This window comes from Agelaius tricolor, unplaced genomic scaffold, assembly GCF_023055355.1.
Source record: "Agelaius tricolor isolate 1412-34295 unplaced genomic scaffold, bAgeTri1.0.p SCAF_4, whole genome shotgun sequence".
Lineage (NCBI taxonomy): Eukaryota > Metazoa > Chordata > Aves > Passeriformes > Icteridae > Agelaius > Agelaius tricolor.
Window position 1 is genome coordinate 20,206,140 of NW_027269264.1, and position 23,393 is coordinate 20,229,532.

At 39.4% G+C, this 23,393-nt stretch overlaps 1 protein-coding gene across 7 annotated transcripts in view; it reads right to left on the reverse strand.

Moving 5' to 3' along the window:
* Positions 1 to 23,393, reverse strand: part of AOPEP (aminopeptidase O (putative)) — a 185,487-nt gene that overhangs the window by 8,938 nt on the left and 153,156 nt on the right. For 6 of the 7 annotated variants that reach the window (XR_011678881.1, XR_011678880.1, XM_071424824.1 and 3 more), the window contains one exon: positions 15,214 to 15,330. Coding sequence is in view for 4 of the 7 variants with exons in the window: in XM_071424824.1 (XP_071280925.1) it covers positions 15,214 to 15,330 (117 nt within the window). In the remaining 3 variants the exon portion in view is untranslated. Of the gene's footprint in view, positions 1 to 15,213; positions 15,331 to 23,393 lie in introns of those variants that run through there. The other variant, XR_011678884.1, reaches the window with a different exon arrangement.

Below are 23,393 nucleotides of genomic sequence, written 5' to 3' on the forward strand. Positions count from 1 at the left end.
TTCCGATGGCTTTGGAAAACACAGAACTAAGCTATGCCTATTCCCTTAACTGTTCCTTCCTCCATATGGTTTCTGTCCTTGGCAACCAACATTTATTCAAATAGTTAAAAGGAAAAATATTTATTTGTTGAGTGAGATCTGAGACAACACACACTCTTCTTTCTCTCTTTTGCTTTTTTCCCTTTCTTTCCCAGGGTGAGTACAAATCCCAGCACACTTTTCTTTCTCTCTTTTGCTTTTTTCCCTTTCTTTCCCAGGGTGAGTACAAATCCCAGCACATTCCCAGACCTGAAACGCTGGCACTTTGCCAGCTGGGGCAGGAACAGCATGCCTCTTCTCCTCAGATTACACATTTGCCTCCTGTCTGCCCCAAATATTCCCGTGGCAGAGCAAACTGCAGGAGAGCCAATGTCTGCTGAAGGGCCTGTGAAACCAGCTCAGTCAGCCCTGCTCTCTGCCTTGTGCAAGACCCCAGGAAGCAGAGCACAGAAACCAAAGCTGGCTCTGAGTGCAAGAGGGGCAGGGGGCTCTTGCACAATGTGGACTGAAATATATTGGTTACATTCCTGCCTCCTGCGCCATATGGTGTGTAGACAGCCGTGCTGCCCAAACTGCAGCTAGAACAGTTTCTCAGACACATGAACTATAAAGAAGGAATTTTTCTATGATACTCCATAGCCCTAAGGCTGATTCCACAAACATAAGAATTTTAGTCACATAAGGGTAGGGTCCAAAAAAAAAAAAACCCAGTTCCCAGCGTCTCATCCAATACTTAGAGAGACAAGAGTAAAATGGGCCCCACAGCTTCACGCCTAATTAATGAATGAGTCATATGCGAACAGGCACTTTCAACAAAACAGTTTCAAAAGGAAATTTAGAAAACCAAGTTGCTTGTGGTTGGACTGGGCTAACCATACCACATCCTGTGCATGCTCTTCTTGGCTTTTCGTTTCCTCCCAGGAGCAAATACTCAGTGGCAAAAATAAGAATTCATTAGTCCTCTCACAGTTTTCTCTCTGTATGTTTCCCTGTGCTCTTCTACAGTTCAGAGATTCACAGCATATGTCCTTTTGGCTGGTTACACCATAAACAATATAAACTAAACCTGAAAAGTAATTTACAGCAATCCATCCTGTTATTGCTGGCAGAAAGCACAGAGGACTTTGTTGGATCTGAAGCAACACCTTTAACTGCTCACCCACCCACACACACACACACACTCTTACTGGTTTGGCAGCTGCAAGGACCCACATGCTGATATTGGAATTGAAATTTATTTTTGCAGCCTGCAATACCAGGGTGAGAGCTGTCCTCCCAAGTCCAGGACTGATGGCTGGCCCTCCCAAGGATGGGGAAAAGTAGGTCAGAGGAGTGATGGAGGCGTGCTGACACCTCAGGCTCCTTGTGGATGGACCCTCATTGCTTGGAAATTGTTTTGTCCTCCCACTCTGCTTTTGGAGATGGTGGAGGCCTCTCCACTGCCAGCTTTTTAAGCTAAATGAAGTTTGTAACTGTGTGTTTTGCAATGCAATACTCATATTAGTAGTGTATTTCTGAGGCACAGTCCAGTAACATGAAGACAGAGAGACTCAGTGTCTCAGGTACAAAATTTAATTTTCACAAGTACCAACAACATTGAGATCTAGGTATTGGCACGTACCTACAGGAAACATCGTGAAGGGATGCTACTGCCAGACAGCAGAGTCCCAAATATGGGAGCAGCAGCTTATACAAATAATTCCAGGAGCCTCATAATATCTTTTAATTTAATTTAAAGAAAAATACACAGTATTGCACAATAGTATTTGTAACTCAAAAATACCTGCATTTAGACAGCTCAATGGAAGATACAAAGAGCAAAATTTTGCTTGCTCTGTTTTCTGACAATGCAAGCTGCTGCATGAGATGATTTGAGGGGGGGGGAAATTACATAAAATATTCTAATAATCCAGCTCTAAGGCAATCCCTTTAACAACCTGGGCCAAGACCTTTTGGGAGACGGTGCTTGAAGCTGACAGACTAAAGACGTGTAAGGTACCAAATAGATGGCTTGACTTTCAAAAGAAAAGCTCCCAGTGACATACATAACTGAGAAAAAAATATTTAAAAATATATTTTGAACATGTCTTAAATTAAAGAGATACTTACGGCTTCTGACCCAGGTGATAAATTCTTTTGCGTAATCCATGTTATTCTCCCCTGGCCCACACAATCACAGAATCATAGAATCCCAGAATGGAATGTGTTGAAAAGGACTTTAAGAATGATGTAGTTTCAACCCTCCTGCCATGGCAGGGATACCTTCCACTAGATCAGGTAGCTCAAAGCCCCATGCAGCCTTGGTCTTGGATGGGGCAATTTCCACACCAGGGGAAATTTCTATGGGAAACCTGTTCAAGCATCTATCCACTTTCAGAGTAAAGAAGTTTTTCAAATATCTAATCTAAGGCTACTCTCAGTTTAATGCCATTCCCCCTTGTCCTGTCACTATATGCTCTTGCAAATAGTCCCTCTCCATCTTTCTTACAGACTCCCTTCAGGTACAAGATGGCTGCAATTAGGTCACTCCTTCTCTTTACCAGGCTGAATAAACTCAATTCTTTGGCCTTTCCTCACATGAATCACAGAATCTCACAGAATCACAGCTAAGTTGGAAGGAACCCTTAAGGATAACTAAGTCCAATTCTCAGACTTGCACACAAGCAAAAAAAAAAAAAATTACTTCTGAGGTCTACCCATAAGATTTAGAAAACAAGTAATTTAAACCATGCCTTTCTTAAAGGGAGAAAAAAGTTAGACTTTACTAAGCTTTTGGTTTGCAGAATGGGAGTCTAGCTTCAGGGAAAATTAGTACATTTTGCTAATAGCTGGATCCAATTTAAAAGGCGCCATAAGACAACAAATCTAAATGACAAAACAAAACCAATGTACTTAAAAGATCTTAAAAAATGAGATCATTTGAAATAGAGTAAGAACTATTGTCCAGCAAAGTGGAACCTTTATTAAAGGTATGGGGCATCTGTTATCTTTACCAAATACAGGTTGAGACTCTATTGAAAAAATTATTTGAACAACTTGAGTCTTAAATGTTAATTAAAGAGTCTCAGAGGTCAGACTCCAGTCTAATTCACAGAGGAAAAAATAGAGAATTTTTTTCAAATAACCAAGCTATGCTACAACAGATTAATTTTAATTAACAATAAAGAAGCATTCCAGCGCACCCGAATGCTGCTCTGTTCCATCTGAAAGCATTTATCGCCAGTCTCTTCCTATCTACAGATAAATTGGATTCAAATATTAGATCATTTGCCTACCTAATTAAGGAACAAATGTTGCCAGACAATATTTGAACTAAAAAACAGATTTTACAGTTGTTTAGCATGGAAGAATTGCAATTTAAGAATTGTCAATTTTACAGGGCATTTAATGACCTTTTTCCCCCTCTATCTTAGCTGAAATAGTTATTCTTTGATACACCAGTGGCTTTTCATTCTATATAGTCTGAATTTCAAGTGGGCACTCCTATCTTTTATGTCACAGTACACACAGACTTTAGAAGGTGAATTTGATTTCATTGAAACTTGTGCAAGTGAGGGATGCTGAGGCAGCTCACCAGAAGGAATGAAACAGCTTTTTGTGTTACAATTGTGTTGAGAAACAATCAGTTTGGCAATCTGAAAGACTGTGCTCAAAGAGCCAAAAACCTACTGGGTGCAAGCAGAATGGATTCATCATTTTTACAAGGATTCTGTAATTGTGATTATTGTGTTTGCCAAGAGTTTTTCAGGCGACTGAGTAAAGAAGCCATCTATCAGCTTAAATTAGTTTTGTTTTAGACTAAAAACTGGACTCTTCACAGCTTAGGTTTTCTCTCAGGTCTTGTTGTGCTTGCCCTGACAGTATTGCAGAGCCCAAAGAATCTAAAGGCCAGATACAGCACCACAGCAGCAGCAATCTTTAAGACAATTTTTCTCCCTGAGATCCTCATGGCATCAGGGTTCAGTAAATGCTGTTTCTAACAGTGCAATGCTCTGTTTCAGTACAAAACCCTTAATTTTCCAGAGCTATGGCCAAAATGATGATAACATTTCTAATTTTAAAAATGGCTTTTGGTAGCCTTACTCAAGCTGTATTTTATTTGAGTACTAGAATGAACCACAGTTCAGTAGCTGGACCTGAGGCAGATTGAGCTCATGGAGCTCCACCATGCTCTGCATTTGACATCACTGATTGTATAAGCAGCTCCAGGTTGTACAAGCAATTGTACATGCCATTCCTGCCACCTTGGACCTCCTTTCCTGCTGTGCAACACAGCATGAATATCTCAGCCCACTGACACCCCAGCAAAAAAGAAAAAAAAGCATTGTCGTTCAGGAAACCCTAAGGCAGTAATGAGCTGGCAGATCAAAACTTTGTCAGGAGCTAATTGTAATTTTGAGGAGGACTATGTAGAGGTCTAAAATAATTTAAAACCTGTAGTGTGAGCTGGTCACTAAAAAGTCACTTAAAAGCTAATTTTAGCAGAATATGAGACATTAGATTTTGGGAATATTGGTAGCAATATTCTACTTCTGTAATTAATTCTTCTTCTGATTTGTATTTCTGCAGAGACCTAGCAATTGCACATATGAAGGGTGCTGGAAACAATGGAGAAAGACATGTAAGTCCCATCTCTCCTTTTTTAACAGCACTGATGAAGAGCTGTGGGGTAGAGCTCATGCAGCAACTGCCTATATTTAGTAGCAGAAGAGAAAAGTGTGGCACAATCAAGGTCTTAAAGGCAAATTCTGTTGCTTGATCAATGGCAGAGTGTGGGGCAGCTGGCAGCATTTGAACCTGTACCTGTCCTAGTGTGCCCATGGGCCAGGCAGCATGCTTCCACTGCTGTGCAAGCCTCAAGCAGCAGCAGGCGCCCACTTGAGCCTTCTCACATTTATAAATGTGACTTAGGGGCATGTATTTCCTTCCTGACTTTTCTCCTCTGCTCCAACTACAAGCTCCTGTTTTAGCTAGATAACACGATGTTAAGAAGTTTATATAGTACCATAGCCTTGCTCAAGAGCAACCTCATCAGCTTCCACAGGCTGTGAACATGACTCCACTTCCACCTGCAAATAAAACCTGTATCTTTCCCACAGCCAGCACAGAGGCTCTTTTCTACATGACCAAACAGAAGCCAGAAATCACAAAACACGCTGCTTCAGAAAGTCCAGGCAGAGCAGCAGGCAACCTTGCTGTGATCAAAAAGGCACAGCAACCAAAGGATAGCACTTCAGGACAGGATTCACTCTTGGCAATGCAGCAAATGCTGAGGACTTGTTTGGAGAAGACAAATGCTTTTTTTTCCCCCACTTAAGGCTTACAGCAGAGAGCTCCCAATTACAAACCAGACATTCTTCTCCCTATGTGGGCCCCATCTGTGATCAAGGACAGCTGTGTTGGTAGAAAAAAAAATTTCCAAAAGAAGTCAGAAAAGGCAAGAGACTAAGAAACCATGTCTAATCCTTTTTCAAAGGTGGCACTGGCTGTCTCTCTTCTGATGTCAAAGCTGTCACTGTGAATAAGAGGCTTGGTTGGGATGCCTAATTGTGTAATCTCAATGCTCTTCAGCCTGCTCCTCCTTACCCTGTCTAACAGGAGATGGATACAAAAGAGGATCGTCTCTAGCTTTACAGCAAACCAACAAAGTGATTATAGGAAAATGATCCAGAGAACAGTTAGATGAGGAAAAGGCCACCAGCAGCAAAGCAGTGTGACAGCTTCAACAGCACTGTCTGGGAGACCACATTGACATGGTTCCTGAAGGCTTTTCTCACAACATGCACATTTGTGCTGCCACTGTCCCTATGCTGGGGAGAGCAGCTCCTATATCATAGTGCATGTAAGGTAAGGAAATGTTTAACACAGCATGTTAACTCGCTTAATTTCAAAAACAAAGGTTTTAAAAAATAAGACTTAATTTAAAACATAGATACACTATTTATACTGGAACCAAAGGCTTCCCCTTTGCCTGCATTTTCACTACTGCCTGTTCAGCATGCTGGAGCACCAGTGCCATTCACAGCTTGCAGCATGATGAAGATGGCAGAAAAGATGTCACCATCTGCCTTTTCAACAATTTCACTGGAGATGTGTGCTGAGCTTCACTTTGCTGTGGTGCTGCCAGCTCTCAGGAGCAAGGCTGCCTTCTGGCTGGTGACAGAAACAATGCTTGTGCCACCTTGCCTGCTCTCAGTTCTTGCTCCTTCCATCCCCAGCAGGCTGCTCTGGTGAGGATGGCTGCATGTGTAAAGACACAGTCTGAGGGTGAGTATGGAGAGGGTGCTGGGGGGCCAGGAGATCCTGCACCTCAGAGGGAGGGAGGGAAAACCAGGTCCCAGCCTAAGGTACAGCCAACATCAGAGGAGTACTGCAGGGACAAGACTTATGCCTTCAGGAAGGTAAGCTTGGCTTTGGCACATGTTCACATCCAAATGGATACTTTTGCCAAAATGCAGCAACACAACTCTCTGCCATCTCATATACGGCCCCATCCACATTCCCTCTGACAGCCTACTGAAACACCTATCTTGTATCTACAATATACTGAAACACCTATCTATTATCTACAATAATGGCTAGATTATGATGGAACATAGAATGGGTTGGGCTGGAAGAGACCTTAAAGATCATCTCATTCCAACCCTCCCAACTGTCTCCAACAGGGAGACCTTTCACTAAGCCAGGTTGCTCAGAGCTTTATTCTACCTGACCTTGAACACAGCCAGGGATGGGGCATCCACAGCTTCTCTGGGAAACCTGTTCCAGGGCCTCACCACCCTCACAGTAAAGAATTTCTTCCTAATAGCTAATCTAAACCCACCCTCTTTCAGTCTGAAGCTGTCACTATCCCAACAGTATCTCTGGAATCAGCAGAAATTTATATCACCATAGCAAGCAATTATAACACTTCTCATTACCACTGTCTCTTCTGGCTGTCTCCAGATAGAGTCTGCTTATAATTTTTACCCATATAGTGCCTGCATATGTGTCTCAACACAGATTATTTATATATGCACATAAAAGCATGCTGAGCTTATAAATCCAAACTTATAGTGGGAAAAAAGCACATAAACATATACATCTGACGTAGAAATTAAACTCTGAAGAGTTTGAGATAAGCACGCCAACAGTCTGTTACCAATTATTATTAAATTATATCTCCTGTACAGCAAAAGGAAAGGCTGCTGTAAGTATCAAGGCAACAGTAAGCTATCCCCTTTGCCTATGCCCCTCTCTCCATCCCTCTGCTTTTACCTCATCTGTCTTGTAGCTAGAGGCAAAAAAAACCTTTTATCTTTGGTCTCCCACAGTGACTGTGGTCAAAACATTTGTTATTTCCAGGCAAGATTAATGTCATAGACAGAATCTGGAACTCCATATGAAAATAAGACTCAAATTCCAAGCAATGAACAATGTGGCTACCTGTTTTTTCCATAACTTAGGTCACAGCCAGTCTACTCAGTCCATGCTCACATCCTTCTAATCTCCCATTGCTTAAAACCCGGATTTCCAGTTTCAAAATAATTACATACAAGATTTTTACTCCAAAGACAAAGACCTTTTGCATCACTCTTATTCTCCTTTTTTGATGCCCAGCAAAAATTCTTAAGTGAAAAATGAATTGATTTCATAAATCAGAAGAAATATGCTCATTCATGCAATCAGAACATTTAGATTTTTCTCTGTGTTTGACATTTTTTAGTCATCTTCTCCACTTCTTTTATTCCCTGCTGCTGGAATACAGCGATGATTGTTGCTTAGGACAATGCTTACACCACACAAAACACAACAAAATTTCTCTTCTTTCTCAGAACACTGCAACTCCAACTGGCACAAGGGTTGAAAGTATGACAGCAGACTTTACCCACAAGTTATTAAGTCAGTGACTCAGTGGTGGAATCGTATCTGTGTGGTTAAGAAATTATGTCAGAACCAGCACCTCTGGATTGTCCTGCTTCTTGAAGTATTTAGACCTCACAGGGCACAGAAAATTGTTTCCAAATTGTGGTCCTATTCAGGCATACCCTGCATCTGCAGCCAGCCTTCAAACAGGAATGAGAAGTATTAGACAAGCTATTTGGATGAAGTCTCAAAATAAGTTTATTTTAAATAAAAATATTTTCAGATTGTTTTTCAGAATTAAAAACCAAAACAAGCCAACCAAAAAACCTCCCAAAGAAAGCAAACCTCAGAGGAACATCCCTATTACTGACAGATAGGGGATTTTGTTTGTATTTTAGAAGTACCCCCTCCCTGTCATAGGCACTATGCCAGTGCTATCATATATATGCAAATAAAATAACTTTTTAAATTCCATAAAAAGGTTGGTGGTTTGTATTACAGCACCGGGTTTATACTGTCCAACAAAGAAATACTGAGTAAAACTTTATGTAGAGCAATTACATCCAATTCAGAAAACCTTTAGGATTGAGTTCAGAAGCCCAGAGGACTCCACTTCATTCTCCTTGCTGGACAATAGGACACAGAATTATCTCCAATCCCTTCCTCCACAAATTCTTTGGAAAAGCAGTAAAAAAATGCCAAATGAACCCAGTTGCATATTTGGTTCCCTCCTACCATCAGCTCCTCTGCTTTCCAAGTTGCGCTAAGTTTCTGGACTGCAACACAGAGGAAATTAAGTTCAAAACTGGTTAGAAAAATCAGGTGATAAGTGAGCAGCACCAGTAATGGCAGCAGTCAGGGCACAAAAACTCCTCATGCCACCCAGCATCCACTGAGATCACTTGGAAAAAACATGTTGCTGTTGGTTCCTGGAGGGATGTGGGACTAGGAGTGCTGACTGGTGGAAAGCTATTTCCAGTGCTCCACAAATCTCATGTTCTGATCATGCCCTTCAGCAAATGCTGATGGAGGGATTTTCTGTTCTTCTCAAGTGGCTGGAAAAGCCCCCCTACTTTGCATGTGGAAGCAAAACAAACCCAAATTATAGCTACTTGAGATTATCCTTCAGCCAGTCTTACAAATTCATCTCAACACATCCACTCAGTCACAATAGGCACATGAGCCAGAGAGAGTCTCATGGGAGGACTCCCATGGCTGTCACTGGAAGCGTTTTTCCCTCATCTTGTTCCGATTTTCTTAGCTTTTAATTTTGGACCTCATCTTTGGGAAGCAAGTGCCACCTTCCTAAAAGCTACCCTTTTCTAAGCTCCTTTCACTGGGAAAAAGATCCAACTCCTGCAAATGCATGCTTTTGAAAAACTAGCGTAACCAATATCAATACCAATACAGTCTGTGCCAAAGAGCCTGCAAACTGCATTTAGATGCAACATGAACAAGAACACGAAACAGAGTGAAGATTGAAATTTTTTCAAGATCACAGAGGACATTCTGCAAGTGGCTGTGGCTTCAGTCAACACATCTATCAGCAAAAAGGACAGTCTACAATATACCCTGAAATTAGCCCTTTTTCTAGTGAAAATGGGAAGGGCTTTCTATGACAGAGATATATTTGCAAGGATTTGCATAAGGAAGTAGAAGTAGAGCAGGGAAAAATAGTATTTCTGTGAGGATGTGTGTGAAAAGTATCAGACTGATAATAGTAAAGAGATTTCACTTTGTGAAAACATATATTTCTTCTTTTCCATTTAATGAAAAGTAATGGCTGGGTGTACAAACCTCAAATATGATTTATTCCAGAAACAAACCTACCCTGCAGGCTGACTCATCTACACAGCCTTTTCTAGGTTCCTTATTATACTTTTCTAGATTACTTATATCAGGTTCCTCCTGATGTGCTAACTGCAATTCAATTGCAAATAAAAAATTCTTCAATGTAACCATACGTATGTCTAGCGGCACAATAATGCTAGACATATGTATGTATGTCATTCATTCAGAAAGGAAAAGACAGGTGAAATTTATTTTGCACTCCTGGTAAATTTTCACAGCAGATTCGTAAGTCCTGCAAAACATACTATTTTATCCAAAATAAGGCATCTCCTCCTGACTTGAGCTGCAACTGAGTAATAACCTGTATATTTAAATACAATATAAGTACAGAAACTATTTTTACTCTCGCAGAAAAAAAATCACTAGAAAGCAATGCCCTGTAAAAGAGTCATCTGCTCAAGCTGTCACTTTTTTTATCTTCTGATTTGGTGCTTCATACCAACAATGACATCAGTTAAGGAAAAGAACCATGGTTCTCTCCCTGCGGCTGCAATGCCACTATCTGAAACATGCCTACCTGTTGCTACACAGTTGAGTCAGGAAGGACTGGCAAGCCTGTGGAGGTATTTGCAATACATTACTAACTGTACTCAAAAGCTGAAGACTGCTTCTGAGTCCCTGCCCCAAGGGAGGACTGGCCCAGTGTTTGTGCTGAAAGTAAAGCTCACCAAGTGCCTTCTTCAAGTGTGCACTGACTTTCCCAAGCAGTTCCCTTTTCCCACCCAGTTTTATGGTGCTGTCCACAGAGCTCTGTTCCATAACCGTGCCTTCAAACAATGCCCATCCACCATCTGCAGGACAGCTGAATTATGCAACCTGAGAATGTGCTCAGCTCAACACAGTCACCATCAGATGGGAAATGACAAAAATTCATTTGTTCTTCCACATCTGCCAGCTTTTCACAGGCTAGGAAAGATCAATGAACCAAAGTTATTTTGTCATAACAGAATTCTCACCACTTGTAGGATGCCAGGCACCTTAGATGGTTTGTGTGCATTTCTGTCAGTGAAATAAGATGCCACCACTTTATAGCCTTGGTCACACAGGCAGACCTCATGCACAATGAAGTACTTGTGTGAGAACAGCTTTATGCCACCCACATGACTGATGATATTATGATCTTAACTCATTTTACTCACATTTACAGCAGAAAGAGTTCTAGTTTCTTTTCTCTCCCCAAAATATACCACATTATGATCCCAAATACAGGGAAAGCATTATGTAAGTGAAGAGCATTTCAATCTGCTTGCTCAGACAAGGAAACACAACAAAGCAACTTTCCATATGCTGTGCAGGCAAGATAAAAGTGATATCTCCAGTCGGAAAGAAAGGAAAGCTAACTCTACAGTGAAAAATGTGGGGAAGCACACCATAAATATTTCTGCTTCATCCACATTCTGTACTTTTTATCACCACTTCTTAGATAATTCAGCAACAAGTAAAACACACTTGCAGAAATATCATCAAGTCTTAAATAGGACTGAAAGTGTCACACCCACTGTTCTTCTCCTATGGCTGTGATCTTCTTCCTGTCACATTTTTCATTGTTTTGCAGGTTACTCAGCCATTCTGTGTCCTTGTGTGCCCACAAGTTACAGGTCTTTGGCCAAATGAAGAACAGAAATAATGGGAGTAATGACAGGGCTCATCTAGCTAAGAGATTCATTGACTATTAACTCAGATCTCATGGTGTTGTCTTTTGTAAATTATTGACTCCACTTTATTTATATGTAAGTTCTCAATAGCTTATTCAAATGAGATAAGATTGCACTGTCGTATCAGAAGAGATGTCATCAAGGTTAGACAGATTTTAAAAAATACTAGACACCCAAACTTTCCATGAAGACCAACTCTCCACATTCTGCCAGATGCTAGATATTGAATAAATGAAACAGCTGTCTAGAACAGCCACTTTGGAAAGGAACAAAATAAAACCAACACAAGATCCACTTTAAATTTTATTATCCCACTGAGCTGTCTGATGGCAACTGTAGCTGCTGCTTTATAACATATCCCATTTCTCCTCAGCCAGCTGAACTTACAGCTGGACTTAGTCATGTTCAAAATACAGCCAATGCTTCTCTTCAATGCAGGATGTGGTATGTCATGGAGATGTAGCCTGTGCATGAGTTATTTTGTTGCGTAGTGGGAAGCAGCACAACAAGACAGGGGGAACAGGAAGAGAAAATTGAGGACACAATCCAATTGCTTCCCACTTGTCTGACACTACTTGGCTGAGCCACAATGGGCTGAAGGCACAGAGAGAAGAACGGAAAATGGCTTTAAGCTTTGAAACCTTCATTGCTTTTAAAAAAAAGATCTCTTGGATATGCTCAATTCAAACAGCTCAGGTCAATGAATTTAATCTTTTGAAAACAAACTTGTAGTTTTGTGTCTTCTCAGATGTTCCAAGGTTTGAGGAATAAATGGCAAATGAAATAATTATTTGTTACAGAAGTGGACTGCAAAAAGTGGAAAGGAGTCACAAATTATGAAATTTGGCAGATGCCCTACAAGCCTCTCTTGGCATCCAAGACTAGGAGCAGACCTATTTGGAATGTGATTAAGCCATCCGCAGTTCTGGCTCTTGTGGCTCCAAAGTTATACATTATGGATCATAAATATGTTACTTAACCTTTGATTTATTTTTTGTTTGTTAAAAGAAGCATTCAAATGTCTGTTCTAGTAGGAAGATAGACACTGAGGCTATGTATCTGCATTGAAGCCTAATCTGAGAGGAGAGGAACTGCACTGAGTAAGTAGGTGCAGAGATCCCTTCAAGAGAGATCAACCTTTACATTCCAGGCAAGGTTGATTCTGACTCTCTCCTCTCCTGACTGACGCAAAGGAACAGACACAGAATAGACACAGGGCAGGCTACCTGCTGCAAACCCTCCACTCCTTTCTGAAGCAACGTGTACCCCTAGGTTGCTAAATGTGGACATGCACATGGTAACAAATGGTCAGGAGTACCAAACAGTGCTGTTGTCGCCTCACTGGCTGGGGACAGACCTACACTTTGCTGAGGGCAGGAGCAGATGCCACCAAGTGTGCAAGGCTTTACTACAACAAGCATGATCAATTTAAAGTCAACATAAAGATGCTTCAGTCACACAGACAGAACAGCTTTAAGAAATATAAACAAGGACTCTCCATGCTGTATTTGTGCAGGACAGATGGATCCCCAGTAATAATCTTCAAAATTATTATGTACAAATTTTAAGACCAAAATTTGTGAAAATACATAAAAAAACAGTACTCCTTTGTGTATGTACCCTCTCACACTATTGGCCATATCATTGTTTATCCCTGCTCGAAGATGATTGTGAATTTGAATGCTACTTTTCAAAAATAAGAAAACAAGTTTATTTCTTAACTTTTTGCTGCTGGATGGAACACAGCTGACAACGTCACTTCCAAAAATCCTCGAATAAACCCTCTGACACTGAGAGTTTTCTTTTTATTGACCTGCATGCAAGTTTTTTATGGTTTTATTTTTAATAATCCATTTCTGCTGTTTAGCTACTGAGAACATTTGAACTCCAGTAATACAGCAGGATCACTAGAAGTGATTTGTGTAACAACAAATTAAATCTAGACAAGAACAGGCTAAGACTGCAGTTCTTTGCCCCGGGGTCACAACAACAAAAATCCCCTGTGCACATATAAGAGAATGAGGCCCAAATAGTCTGTTCCTCAGGTAGATGAGGCCATGGGAGCTAGTTCCCTTTAAAGGACTGTAGGTGCCTGGTAAACCGTAAACCAGGTCATCAGACTGGTAAAATGCTAATGGTAATGTTGTCTTAGTTGTACTTCTAAGTGAGTTGTCTGCTAAGCCCTTGTTTCATCTTGTAAAATAAAATTGAGATTATGTTCATTTCATAGAGGTTCTAATCTTGATGGTTTGTGGAGGTTTTTCACAGAACCATTCTGATAGATTGTTTGCGTACTTTTATGTTAACACTACAAGGAAAAAAGAAAGTATGAAAGTGAAGAGGAAAGAAAAACCTGAAAAACTGAAGCTTGTGGCCTGGTGCTTACAATTCATAGGCATGAAACAGCAACAACACAGCTATTGCTTTGATCTATGCCCCTGTTAATTCCTCTTCCCATAATAGAACTTCTGACATTTCACTGGTATTCAGATGTGATTAAAATATATTCTAATACCTATAAAAAGAAATGTTGATTTAACTACTAATTAAAAATAAATCTGGCATTTGGAAAACTTTATCAACAAAAAGTAAAAAGGTGCAGTAAACAGCAGCAATTGAAATGTTGTTCTTTTTTTTGTTTATTTTTTTCTGAGAAAAAGGTAGATATCTGGTTTATCAATCTTTACGTTAAGGTTTAGATTTCCGAGTCTTTCCAAGCATCCACACAGCAACTTCAGCCGTAAGAGTAACAAGATAGATTTTGATCTCTCCTTCAATTCTAATAATTGCCACAAAGTTCTAAGAATAACAGGGTAAGTCAAGCACACTGGCTTTCTGCAACCTTCTGCAAGGTAGTTTTTAAATAAACAGGAGCCAAATGTTAAGTTCACCATATTCCTTCATTGCACAGTAGCTTGGTCGTATGCTACATCATAATTAACCCTTGTTTTATATATATATATGTATATGTATGTACACACATATACACACCCGCATCTCTAGACTCCTTTATGTTCATCTCTGACTTTCTTACCTCCTCCTGAATACTACATACTTGAAGCAAAGGCTGCTTACAAGGCTGCTCTCAGACACCACTTCTGCATTAATTTTCAGAACTCTCCCAGCTCAAGAAAACCATAGGACTTAAAAGAGTCTTCTCTGCACATGGTAATAAAGATTTACTGGTTTGCTTCCCAAAGATATAAAGCACTTTGGAGCAGGGATGCTACCCTTTATGCTACCATATAAAGCAGTGTTTTCCTTGGGGCCTATTAATGTCACCAGCACTTAGCAGAAGCAACTGCAAAAAACATTAAATTAAGGCCCCAAACCAGAAAACACCGTAGTCTCTCTGGAAAGCTAACTTTCCTAAATCCTGAGTGAGACTTTGGAGCATGCAAAGAGGAACAATATGAGCTGACAATGGGGAAAAATAATTTTAGACTATAACAGACATGATTACATTTGGAGACAATATCACAACAAAAACAAACTGGGCTCCACTACACAGAAAAACGTAGCGAAAAATTTAACACTTGAACAAATGTGCTGCCTAAGGTACATGTAAAATAGTTTGGACATCTGGGTTGTGCTGTACTTTACTACTACAGTATGCAAAACACACCTGAACCTACCTACACAGAGAAACACTGAGTTATTATAGCAATGAAGATGCAATAATACTGGAGTTAAGATCATTCAATTTCATATTCAGACATGAAAAAAAAAACCTGTAGTGAGTCTGGTTCCTAGTAGAACACTGTTATTCCTAGTCAACAACACAGTGGCATACATTAGAGAGATTTATTTTTACATGACTTACCTCAGCATCTTGCCCCCGGAGCTGGTATGTTCTCTCTAAGCACTGCAATATTCTAGGACACAATGTCTTCTCCTCCAAGAGGAACTCCAGAAGTAAGACCAGCTGGTCAGGGAGAAGCTAAAAGAAAAATAAATGCCATATGTGAATGAAGATCTCTACTGGCTGAGCAATGTAAATGGAAACAAACTAAAAAGGAAAAGATTGTGATAACCTGTGTACTTCCAGCATGTGCTTTAAATACAACTTGGACCTCTAGCTGGTTTCTGAAGAACCTCAGGGTTTATGTGTCTGTGTTCTGAAAGACTGTGCTGGGGCACAATGAGGATTCATTTTCCATGGTTTCCATTGCTATGGTTAGATCAGATCTAAAACATGCCTATCTTATTGAAATAGAATCATGGCTTAATAAGTAGGATTTTTATGGAATGTATAAAACAAGTAATTCTATTTTGTTTGGGTTTGAAGAGAGAATAATTTACAGTGCATAATTTGAGAAATCAATGAGGCATATGAACATATAATTTTTAGAGTGGTGTTTTTATCAGATATACAAGCATTTGAGTGGTTTGTTTACACTGAACAAAGAAACACCACACAAATAAGTGAACCACCAAACAACTGTTGTAAAAACACATTCTGAGGCATATTTTAGTGCAATGAGTCACAAACCATCCATCCTTTCATGGGAAATATGCATGAATGTTGTATTTGTGGCACACATGGTACAGCATCTACGCACAGATATATATATATTCAGTAGTTTCAGTTATTTTCTTGACTCATGAACCTATCATTTTGAATTGGAACCTAATGTAATCTAAAAAAAAAAAAAAGCACAAGAATCTGTTGTAGCCAGTGCTTAAGTGCTCTTTTTAATAGGCTTATTGGATGAACAAATAAATAATTCAAACAGAGCTCAGAGAGAAATTGCACCAGCTGCCAGGAAACATCTCTTGGAAATTCAGGCTTCAAGGTGATCAGTCAGAAGTTTGTTATATGCCCCAAAACTTTCCCCACTATTCATCATTGCAGGGCACCAGGGGAGGAAGGGGAAAGGCAAAAGAATGTCAGTAAAGCTTTTGCATACAAAAAGAAACCAACCCTGCTCACTTCTAATGTTCTTGAGACAGACTAATAAAAAAGACATCCTGCTACTTTGACAGTACTCCCAGCTTTCACCACATTTGGTGATTTTCTCTTCCCACCTTGCTGCCTGCCCATGTCTGCTTTGCTGCGACAATGCACTAAGCAAGGACGAAAAGAATTCAGCTATAGGAAACGCCTCACCCAACAACACATCCCACAGCCAGGGCTGTTTATGTGGACTGAACAAGACTGGACTTCTGATCTCTCATCTCTGAGTCCATGAAGACACCCAGGATCTTCCAATAAGTCTTAATCTGTAAAATATCTACATTAATAACTAATTTAGCAACATGACATTTTCTTCTCTTTTAGACTAGTATCTAAATCAGAATAAAGAGGAAAGGGCATCTCTATAATGGTAATGCTTTGGTTTCTTTGCATTTTGATTTCTTTCCATTTTTTACTGGTAAAGTTGTATTCCTGAAGACTGAAAATACCCCAGATGTTACTAGCACTTAGTGAAACTTTTTGTAAGTAATATCAAAGCCTGCCAATCACACGGTATTGTTAAAAGTGGTCAATATTTAAAATTCAGTATTTTAAAATATTGAATATTTCATTTCAGGACAACTACTAAAATGGCAGCTTAAATGCTTATTACGGAGTCCAACAGCAGCTGCCGGGGGTTGGTGAGACAAGTTAAAAAATAAAACAGGGAAAGTTTCTGGGAAGTGACTCTACTTGGAAAAGGAATTAATTCTGAACATTAATAAAATACAGAATGTTGCAGAATACCACACAAAGAAAGGTAACTTCTGATCTAGATAGTTTTCACTGCTAACTAAAATGACAGAAGAACAATACTTAATTTGCAGAAGCTATAGAACAGTTGCTTGAATATGTAGGTACTGAGTATTTTATAATATAACAGCTGAGTATTTTATAATATAACTGCAGTATAATTGCTACACAGATTCACCCATGGAAAGCTATTGTTTAAGGCAGCATTACAGAAGCCAACTTTTTTTTTTTTTGAGCAACAGCAGAGCAGCAGCCATGCCCTGAATTTATGTCTGTCTAGTGCTGCATCATGGCTAAAGTTTTTTCAGAATTACTGGCTAAACTCTGAGTCAGTAAAACAAACAAACAAAACCCCATTAAAACAAACAAACAAATAAACAAACAAACAAAACCAAGAGCGCATGAAGTGTATGGACAATGCTGTCAGGCATATGGCGTGATTATGAAGTGTCTTGTACAAGGCCAGGTATTGGACTCGATGATCCTTGTGGGCCCCTTCAAACTGAGCATCTGCTATGATTCTACAAATAAGACCATGGCTTCTGCTATTTTCCCACGTCCCAGCTGCCCAGGATGGTACCTTACATACCAGTTTCTAGCTCATGGATTAATTAGAGTCCAAGGCAGGAGTTAGTGAACACTGGCAGAGAGGGCGGGCGCTGGCAGGGGAGCGCTGGCTGGCAGACCTCTCCCTGCAGAGGCACTACTGGGCACAGCTACTACAGTCTGTTCTCCAACTCGTTTCTAACAGAAAAGGAGGAACATTCCCATCTACACTTTTAACCTTTCCTTTCAATAAAAGAGACTCTGCTTTAAAACCCTAACTTAGGCCAAGAGACAGAAAATTGCAACCAGAGTTTCATGACACCAGCTGCTACAAAATTCATTCAGGGGTGCAGACATTTTCTTTTCCCCACACACAACAATATGTATCATTCTCAACATTCTCACCATTCTCACCAAAGCAGTCTTTTAATGGTTATAAATAAGCTTCAAAAATTGCACTTGAATTTTCTCTCAGAAACCCCCCTCTCACTGTTTTTTGTTTTCCTACCACCATCCTTATTTGTCCTGCCCACCTGTTACTTTCCATCCTTCACACCAGGAGAATTGCTTGGGGTGCATGTTGTCAATTTTCAATTTGTTTGCCTCATGCTTAATACAAAGAGGTCCTTGCCTTAAGTGCTATCTAAACATAAATACTGTAGAGACCTAAATGCAAATTTCTTTTCAAGAACGGTATAACCACTTTCCTTTACAACAACTCATATTCTGTGAATGCATATTGAATATCTAACCCCCATAGAAAAGTACACAACACAGATACAGCAAGTTATAGCAGGATAATTGTCACACTCTCAAGTTGTGTCTTCAGGCAGAAAACATTCAGAAAACAACCATAACACCACAAATGCAAAATTTCAGTGTTCCTCATAAAATAAAATTAACTAAAATAAAATAAAAATAACCCCCTCATACTCTGAACTAGAATAGAGAATACTCAATCAAAATATTCAAACATATGCAATTATGAAAGCAGATTGTTTCAATCAGGAAATGTGGCGAGGATCAAGAAATAGTTTTCATTACGTCAAACTGCTGCAACAGCATCTATTTATACTGCAAAGTAGATAGTTCCTGCCCAATCTATGCCTGCTGCATGGAAATCATATTACTTTTCTCAGGGCTGGCCCTCCCCCAGCTGTGACTATGGACACTACAAAGAGGATATAAATGAATATGCTGTGACCAAGCACACTAGAGGTTTTCTGTCATGTCCCATGTAATTAAACATCATCCCCTCTATAAAGCTGTATCCCAGCACTGTATATATTATCTTGCCCTTAAGACTGTAAGACTTCTCCTCCAACTCTTCAGCCTTCTGAAAGAGTTCACTTTGTCCTGCCACTAAACAACCATTTGTTCTCTGCTTCCCCTAAGTTACCTGATGTGGCAGCTTTAAAGTTTGAGTAAAGAGGCTATTAACCCTTAAAAAAAACTTTAAGTGATAGGGAATATCAAAACTGGCTCTGTATTTAAAAAATGCAAGATGAAAGAAATAAAGAAAACATAAACAAATTGAAAATATAACTGATATTCACTGTATACTAAATCTCTTTGAAGTAATAAAAGCATACTCTGTATTTTATTCATATCAGTACACAAAACACTTAAGTCATTATACTGTGTTACAAGAGTATGTTATTAGATTAGTAGGTTTGAAAGGTTTTCTACAAATAATCTTTGAACAAAACCATGAATTTTCAAAATACAATCCCTAATCTGTAAAAAGCACAAAGAAAACAAATCTTTCCCCTTCAGAGATCTGGTATAGCAGCTATAGAGGTCATCGATCTCACATCCCCGAAGACCACCCACACGAAAGAGAGTATTTATCAATTCCTAAATTAACAAACACAATAAATGCCAGATTCACCCTTTATACTAGAAAAAAAATTGCCACTGAAGCATTTGACTACTGACCTTTCAGCCATGAAATGTGACACAGATATATCTACTTGAGTTGATCCACAGCACCAGCATTTGCACTGCACCCCTCTGCCAGGACACAAATCACTAAAGTTGTACAGCTGGTATGTTGAATATCCCATTTGCTCCTGCCTGCACTTGAATGAAGTCATTGAAAGCCTCCTTGGAGGGAAAATCTGCCTCAGACTAATGCAGCAACCGATTGACAGTGGCGTGATTTCTATTATTACTCCATTATCACACTGGGATCTGTGCCTAAATGAGCATACTTCCTCCCTGATGCCATTTCCTTTTATCCTGGCTCTAGTCTAAAAGTGGATCAATGGGAGTAATATGTATGATGTCACTTCAATTTACAGCTACTGCCTCCCTCTCTCACATGCACAAATAGATCAATTCTTCCCAAAAATGGTTAAAAAATGCACAGGGAGAATCTTCTCTGAGAAAAGGGTTCTCTGCTATATTTGTCTGTGTAACCACAGCAAGGAACTGTTTACTGTGAGCAAAAAACAGGGGGGAAAAGGAAAAAAAAATCACTACTGTGCACTGGAAAACGCTGGCTGAAATACAAGAAAAACAAGGCCTTATAGAGAATTAAAGCAATTTGGCCTTTGAAAATCACACAGAAATGTTTAAAGTTTTTAAGGCACAGTATATTCCTCCTGTACTTGGTGGAAGATAATCTTGTGTCCTATCCCCCAAAACACAAAAGGTATTTTCATTTATACATTCACAAAGTTTTCCCAAGTCAAACCAAATTCCTTCCCACTCCCCTCTTAGGAAAGAAAGGGAAAACCCTTACTCCATAGTTCAGTTGTGAATAGTTCCCTTCAGAAAAAAACTGATCATAGAATCATTTAGGTTGGAAAAGACCTCTAATATCACCAAGTACAACCACTAACCCAGCACTGCAATGTTGACCATTAAACTATGTCCCTAAGCACCAAGTCTACATGTTTTTTAAATACCTCCAGAGAGACTCACTCAACCTTGTGCAGCCTGTTCAATCTCCTCATAAACTGCAGTCAAGAAAGCAATACTACTAGTCCAGGAGACAGGATTTATAGGTCCAGGTCATCTCCACACTTTTACTTCACATGGTCAAAAAAATCCCCAAATGAATCTCATTTTATAAACTCTCCCCCACTGCCTTGAATGCTCTTTTCTGCAGGCTGCAACTAAATAAAACTTGTTGCAGAACAAATCCCCCTATTCCTCAAACTGTTAAGCAAATTGGTAGCTTGAAAATTCAAAAAAGCACTGTTTACTCAACCATGTTTTTAACCAGATGTTTTCATTGTTTACCTCAATATTCTTCAGATGCTGATCAGCACAGTGACTTCTTTTAAATGAAAACAAGGTATGTTCTCCCCCACCCCCCTTCAAGGGCTAAAATGTATTCATATCAAGTAGCATATAAATAAATATCAATTAAAAAATGTCCACACTTACAGTTGTTAACTAGTGTAGTGCAATATACTAGTGAAAAGAGTTTAACTCTGAAAGAACTAGTCTGCTGTTTGATTAATAGGCAGGGGGGGAAAGTATTCTGCGGCTGAAATATGCTTTGAACTGGTTTGCAAAATAAAGCCCATCTTTGCCACAGGCTGACAAAATTTCACAAGCACGTAGTGGAAAAGACAGCTCTGCTCAACTTCATTTAGGCCAGTTTATTTGACTTCTCCCTTGATGAAAAGCCAGCTCCCCTTTCAGTGTTTATGAAAGATAACTAGTCCTCACTATATTTAAAAGCAAAATATCTCAGTTTGTAACATATTCTCATCTACTTATGAACTGCACTTGTATGATATCTCTTCCCACTGTGTGTGGTTTATCTGTACCTGTTCAGTTGGCTCTTTCTATGCTCAGCAATTCATTTTTGAACACAACCATTTTAAAAACACAAACCAGGAACTGTACCTGGTAATTATCATGAAAAATACATTCCTACGAACTTTGCTTCAAAAAGCCTTATTTCAAAAAGTAATATTCCAACAAGTTAATCAACATTTCACTTGTGTTACATTTTAAAATGCTTTTTCTAGGACACTTATATCTGGCATCACCTACTTCTTACTAGTAGAACATAAAAATGACACAGTCCAATTTATTTAATAAACAATTGCACTGGCATTTTGTTCCCAGTTACTTTCCTCCCTATAATATCAAAATTAAGGCTGTTTTTTGAAAGCAGATAAGCTCCATCAGAAATAATTTTAAGGCCAATACATACTAAAACACAAAGGTTTGGCTTGTTCTGGCCACAAATATAAAAACACTGCTGAATGAAGGACAAAAATTGCTGTTTTACGTTCAGTGTCTGATATTCTGGTTACACATTACTGGTAAAAAAGTTAAAGTGGCTGTTAAAAGGCCAGCCACTGCTACCAGTCCATGAACTGGAACTTTTTCTTAGGCTTTGGTATGAAGTATTTTCCCATAATTTACTTTATGGAGAGAAGATCCACTTACAAAGAAATTCAACATCTGCAATCTAACATAAATGCACTGAAATGTCAAAAATGATTAAACCTTCACGATCTAACATTCTGCTGAGCCAGCAAAATGAAAAACAGGTGTCTTCCACTACAGGTTCAGTCAGGTTATGCAGTGCTTTTCTCAACCTTAGTTTTCTCAAAGAAACATTTCACTGTAACTTTACCCTCAAGCATAATAATTCCCTTTCAAGCATAATAGGCTACACATTCTCTATTCTATGCAGATTACCAGCCCTGCCAGTTACTATGATGCTTCCAGGATGTGCTGCTCCTGCTTTCAGATGAAATGGCCACACCAAGAGAAAATTTACACAGAAAGCCAAATTCCACATCTCAAAACACACTTCACAGACAGCATTACTGTGACACAAACCAAAGCTTTTGTTGTTGCTGACACTGGCAGCAGCAAGATCTTCAGTCATCCCTTCACTCGATCTCAGGAGTCCCCAGCAGTGCAGAGGAATGATCAGAATATCAGCCCTGTGAGCAGGGGGCATTAAGACCACCTTTTCTCATCTAACAGCACACCCAGAAGAGGCACTGTAGGTTCAGCAAACTATTCACCTAACTGCAAAGAACAAAGCCAAGAAGAATATTTGTCTTATTTTCCAGATTTTCTGACTGTTACCTATTAGAGGATTCACAGAAAAGATAACCAAATTTTAGCAATTGGTGGAAAGATTTCATACACACATTGTAGCAGATGCTGAAGTGCAAGTATCTGCCTCCTAATTTGTCCACACAAAACAGTGTAGATCTCAATGCTCCAAATCACGTGCTTAAGCTGATCAGTGGCAGTATAGACCATCTCACCTTGAATGACCAACATCTAGATCCTTTGAAACCACCTGGCTATCAAGTGGCCTTTGAGACATTAAAAGAAAGTGACAGACTACAGCAGACATTGAGCAATGAAGAGCTGAAGAAGATAATGATGGAATATGAGCCACAACTGTCAGTGAGAACATCCTCAGCACCCAAACAGATTTCCTTTTTTCTTCTCATTCTAAGTACTAGAAGAAAAAAGACAAAAGAGAATTAACTAATTTTTCTAGCAAATTACTGGGCAAGTAACCACACCACCCAGCACTGAAAATGAAAAATCCCATCTCTGGAAACTAATCCAGGATGTTAAGATACCTTTTCAGAATGAAATATTCTTACAATAGAACTGAGCAAGGGCCAGCTTGAAGAAGTATAATCCTTTTCCTTGAAAGTTTAGTACACATTTGGCCATTCCTGGCACAGAAATTGGTTCTGCCTATACCTACCAAAGCAAGACTCAGTCAATGTCCAGAGTTCAGC